At 47.5% G+C, this 5,668-nt stretch overlaps 1 protein-coding gene across 1 annotated transcript; it reads left to right on the top strand.

Moving 5' to 3' along the window:
* Positions 1-670: 670 nt before the first annotated feature.
* On the top strand, positions 671-5,035 carry LOC121534526 (carbohydrate sulfotransferase 8-like). Its single transcript, XM_045206107.1, has 3 exons — positions 671-862; positions 2,575-3,024; positions 3,234-5,035. Exons 1-3 carry the CDS (start codon positions 731-733, stop codon positions 3,918-3,920), a joined length of 1,269 nt encoding a protein of 422 aa, XP_045062042.1. The 5' UTR covers positions 671-730; the 3' UTR covers positions 3,921-5,035.
* The last annotated feature ends 633 nt before the right edge of the window (positions 5,036-5,668 follow it).

Genomic DNA, 5,668 nt, shown 5'->3' with positions numbered 1-5,668 from the left:
GACAGGGGCCTTGCAGTTCTCATCAGTTAAGGGGGGTGGTGGGCCGTGACCCACATCTGGGGCCCCTCTCTCTGCAGGTTCCTATCACTTCCCTCTGTAGATTGGAAGTGACAGGCCACTCAGGCAGAAGTGTCTGCGCCCCTCTCCCATTAGCAGCCGCACAGCCGTCCGCCGAGCTGTCGGCCTGATTACACATCAATGGGAGAGGGGGGGGGGAGGGGATGGGGGGATGAGGGAGGGTGGGGGGGGGGGGGGACCCCGGGAAAGACGACACACTAAACACAACGCCTGTCTGTCCTGTCTGTCCTGTCCCACTGGTTGACTGGTTCAATCACATCTGCCAATAGACACGCCACCACCACCTGTCCAGCTCAGACACTCCTCTCTATGTCGCAGAACCAATCTATCTTTCCTAGCAACCCCGCTAAGAAATCAACCTAGCACATAGTTCACTGACTCCCTACTCACCCCACTACTGGGACCATCACAACACAACTCATTTACCAACTTTTCATGGTGCTGCAGGTTCATTACTTAAATAGATCTAGCTAGCTACCTGTCTCTGTGCCCCCCTGTGTAAAGCAGCTAGTGCGGAGGAGAGGAGAGGAGAGGAGATGCAGTGAGTCAGCAGCAGTAGGCCTTCTACCTGATATTACAGCAGGGGGAACTCACTCCATTACTTGGGTCTGATGCATCAAAGGGCTACCTCCTCAACAAGCACTAACAAAACATGTTGTCTCATTTGCTTAAGCGTTCACTCTCTCTCTCCCCCTCAATTCAATTTCAATTTAAGGGGCTTTATCTTTCTCTCTCTCTCTTCCCAGGTGTGAAGCTAAGAGGAACAGCTCGGCAGTCCAGAGAGGTACGTTGTTTTCTACTCCTCCTCGTTCTTTCAAACAGACAGAGAGAGAGATTGTGTCAGTTTCTTTCTTATATCTAATAAAGTGTTGAGTGGCAGGGCTGTTTCTCTCTCTGTGTGTGTGTCTGATAACATCAGTATAGAGAGGCTGACCTGAGGCCTCCCCCTAATGGGCAAGCTCTCTGCAGCCCATGGAGAGTAAAGTAGTCTTGGTTTATGCGAGCTGGAATGGCTCATAGGAGCAGGAGCCTATCTCCTGTTTCTGTAGCGTGAGGCAGCTTGATGAACAAGTACATCCCCTGGAAAGGATGCTAGTCTATTGCAGGGCCTTACCCCCAATATATCTCCTTAATGCTGAGTGCCAAACAGACTGAGGTGCATTTTTACAGTCTTTGGTATGACTCGGCCGGGTATCGAACTCCCAACCTTCCAGTCTCAGGGCAGACACTCTAACCACAAGGCCACTGAGTTGGTCCAGCCCAGGGAGAGCCCGGGGTTAAAGGCTCTGTTGAAGTCTTGGTGTGAGGCTGCAGGAGAGAGAGAGAGAACGCGAGAGATAGGCCACAGCCAGGGATCCGACTACTAGATACTGTAATACCAGCCTGGAGATGAGGGGGTTGTGTCAGTGAGTAGCTGTAGGAGAGAGAGAGAAAGAGAGAGGGGCACATCCAGGGCTCAGACTACTACCCCCTTTAATACCAGCCTGGAGATGAGGCTGGTTCAGTGTGAGGCTGTGAAGCTGCAGGAGAGAGAGAACAGCCAGGGCTGGTTGCTACGTCAGGCACGCTCCTTCTGGTTCCTCTTTTTCCTCCCGCTGACCTCAGTTTGCTCTGATCTCCCGCTCTCAATAGAGATGAGAGACTTACATTAGTGTGAAACCTGCATGTGGGTGTCTGATGTGGATTGGCTACACTGTGGCTGATCCTGCTCAGCTTCCCAACATGAAACGGTCAGGGAACCATTCCTACTACTCCTTCCTCCTTTGGAGATTTCCCAGGGGATGTAGGTGGGAGTACTGGGCATCTGATCCACTGGATGTCAGAAAGGAGATGAGCACTGATTCATGATGTGCTCCCATCACCAATGAGGATTATACATGCAATCTTTTAGCTTTATGTTGCCATAATGGCTTTTAATTGAAATAAAATGTCAGAATGCATGATAGCCTCAGGCCATCTTACCATGGTAATCTGCCTGTAGATGATTCTAATTTAGATTTCCTATTAAGTGTTTATAAGACATTTATACGACATTAGAGCTCCGTTTATTGGTAGTTCACCCAGAGTCATTTACGTTGTGTGGCATTTCAATCGGAAAGGTTGAAGAGTTGGTCACGAGGTAGAGAAACATCACCACCAAGTGTTGTGTCTGAACACTGCAGAAATCAGGAATTTATAGATTCATTCTCTAAAGTTTTTTCCCACCAAAGAGTGTTGGTGATTTAGCTCACGGAGTGTTTCACTGAATAAACACATTTTCATTTTGAATGCCAGAGAAGTTTAAATAATCAACACCTGTTCAATCAAATCAATAAAATGTATTTATGAAGTCCTTTTTACATAACCAGATGTTACGAAGTGCTTATACAGAAACCCAGCCTAAAACACCAAAGAGCAAGGAATGCAAGTGTAGAAGCACCTGTTATTGAAGTCTTGCATACATTTTACATCTTGCAGTGCCATGTGTAAAGTCGATGTGTTATGTTTGTCCGTCAGGCGCTGTGTACTCAGGACGGTGAGGGTGTGAGGGTCGGCCCAGGCCAGGACCAGAGACTGGCTGTGAAAGGCCTAACCAGCCCCATCCCCCCCATGCAGTTCCCTGCCTTCGAGTGGACCAGACAGTCAGCTACCCCTGGCTCTAGGGAACAGGACATGGGCTCCCTGCGCGTCACCAAGCGCCACAGGAAACTACTGAAAACCAGCCCTGTGGTCTCTAACAACTCCCACAACTCCTCCTCCTCCTCCTCCTCCTCCTCCTCCTCGGGTTCCCCGGACTCTCCTGAGGAGAGCTGGCAGTGGCACAGACTGTCCCACATCCAGGAAGCTCGGCGGAGGCTGATGAAGGAGGTCTGTGCCAAGTACAAGAGCAGTATTTCCAGGACAATCACACCTCACCACGTGTCCCGGATCTATGTGGAGGACAAGTACAAGCTGCTGTACTGCGAGGTGGCCTATTGATGATCTGATTATTACATATTGATTATTGGACTTTTTAATATTGCTGTTATATACTGATATTTATGTTTTTGCAACTTATAATGATTATTGGTGTATTTTGTCATTGTGACTATAATGCTGGCTGCAATGATTTGACAAACCAATATCCCCATGGCGGATTAATAAAGTATTTTTGTTATCTTATCTTATCTCTTTAGGTGCCCAAGGCGGGCTGCTCCAACTGGAAGAGGATCCTCATGGTACTGTCTGGCCTGGCGTCATCCACCCACGAGATCAAACACGACGCCGTCCACTACGGCAACCACCTCAAGAGGCTGGACAGCTTTGACCGCCAGGGCATCACGCGGCGCCTGGAGACCTACACCAAAGTCCTGTTTGTCCGCGAACCCCTGGAGAGGCTGGTGTCCGCCTTCAGGGACAAGTTTGAGAATCCCAACACCTACTATCATCCTGTATTCGGGAAGCCCATCATCTCCAAGTACAGGGTAAACGCCTCCAAGGTGGCCCTCAGGACGGGCAGCGGAGTGACCTTCCAAGAGTTCATGCAGTATCTGTTGGATGTGCACAGGCCTGTGGGCATGGACATTCACTGGGAGCCTGCCAGCCAGCTCTGCAGCCCCTGTCTGCTGGACTACAACTTCATCGGCAAGTTTGAGACCATGGAGGAGGAGGCTAATTTCTTACTACGTAGGACTGGTGCCCCACATAACCTCACCTTCCCCAGTTTTAAAGACAGGAACCCCAAGGCTGAGAGGACTTCAACTCATTTAACCCATCGCTACTTTGCACAGCTCAGCACTTCAGAGAGACAGAGAGCTTATGACTTTTATTACATGGACTACCTTATGTTTAACTACTCCAAACCTTTTAAAGATTTGTATTGATTGACTCTCTAATCTCTATTTGAGTCCTCAAATCTCCCCTGGCTTTAAGTGGAGAAGTGCACCATAAAAATGACTTCCTTTTAAAAGTATTACTAGAAGATCATCATGTGAAAACAATGCCTCGGTCAGGCATGTCAATGTGGTACTAAATACCGATGCCTAACTACAAAACATTGAACTCACAAACAATTTATCACTGCACAGTCAGTGATGTGAAAAGACAGTTCAATGCTTTAAAATGTGTTAAGTGAAGTGGTACCCACCTATCAATTTTGCACTTAGTGTAGCAAATGTTTCAAATTCTCCAAAAACATTTTGACACAGACTGAGCATTAGTCTGCCACACCTCTGCTGAAGAGTGTGCCTGGGCGGTCATATAGGAGACCATCCCCCTTAAGAATCCCTAAGTACTACTTTACCACACCATCTCACTACCCTTTAGAATACACATCCGCATCACTGTCATCAAGGCTTTTTCTGACACTGATGTTTAAAAACTGTACAAAGGGCATTCAGATGACTATATATATTTTTCTATGTATTTCTATAATGGATATATTCAGTGCTTCTTTGTGGGGATTTTCATTTCTGATATCACTGATTGTTATGTCAGTAATGATATGGTGAGTGTGTGTAGAGAATATCTGTCTATATTTATGCCTCTTGGGTCCCCCTGTACATCAGACCCTGGAAAACACGTCAAACTCATTCCATGGAGTGCCAAGTGTCTGTGGGTTTTTGCTCCTCCCTTGCACTTGACTGATCAATGAAGGTCATTTATTAGTTAGGAACTCCCCTCACCTGGTTGTCTAGGTCTTAATTCAACACAAATATAAAGGGAATAACAAAAACCAGCATACACTCGACCCTCCGTGGAATGAGTTTGACACCCCTGCTGTAAAACAAGCTGGTTAACACATGGACACGTAGAAACTCCACTCCAATCTTTCCCTTATTCCCCAATATATCACTGCAGTGTTAGAGAGAGCAGAACACTGACACCGTCTCTTATACTGACACTGACAAAGTCACAAAGCAGCTTATCCTCCCCATCTCTGCCGGTGTGTGTGTGTGTGTGTGTGTGTGTGTGTGTGTGTGTGTGTGTGTGTGTGTGTGTGTGTGTGTGTGTGTGTGTGTGTGTGTGAGTGAGAGAGTGAGAGAGAGAGAGAGAGAGAGAGTGAGAGAGAGAGAGAGAGAGAGAGAGTGAGAGAGAGAGAGAGAGAGAGAGAGTAAGAGAGAGAGAGAGAGTGAGAGAGAGAGAGAGAGAGAGAGAGAGAGAGAGAGAGAGAGAGAGAGAGAGAGAGAGAGAGAGAGAGAGAACAACTGGAGCTGCTGCTATGATCTCTTTTCATGGCTCTGTGTGGAGCTCTCAGAGCTGAGGAGGAGTAAGCCCTGGCCCACAGCCCAGACACACTCAGATCTGCTACTGTAGGTCCCACACAAGACAGACAACTGTGAGGACAGCTTTACGATGAGATCTCTCAACAGGGTAACAACTAACACAACCCATAATAACACATAATCTACTGTCCCACAAACTGTACAGGCAATGGGTTGTAGGATCTGTGTGATAGTGTTCAGAGAAGCCAGCAATTGGAGCAGTATTTCAAAATATCCTCTTTTACCCCCTATGAACAACACTGATTTATAGCGCCACAGTAGAGTACCACAACTATTCTGCACAGTGGAATGGCAGGGAGCGGCAAGCATACTTGGGGCCAATCAAACACAGTTTCCTGGATAAGTCA

This window comes from Coregonus clupeaformis, chromosome 21 (genome assembly GCF_020615455.1).
Source record: "Coregonus clupeaformis isolate EN_2021a chromosome 21, ASM2061545v1, whole genome shotgun sequence".
Taxonomy (NCBI): domain Eukaryota; kingdom Metazoa; phylum Chordata; class Actinopteri; order Salmoniformes; family Salmonidae; genus Coregonus; species Coregonus clupeaformis.
The sequence above is the reverse complement of the archived record's forward strand: the minus strand, read 5'-3'. Positions and strand labels throughout refer to the sequence as shown.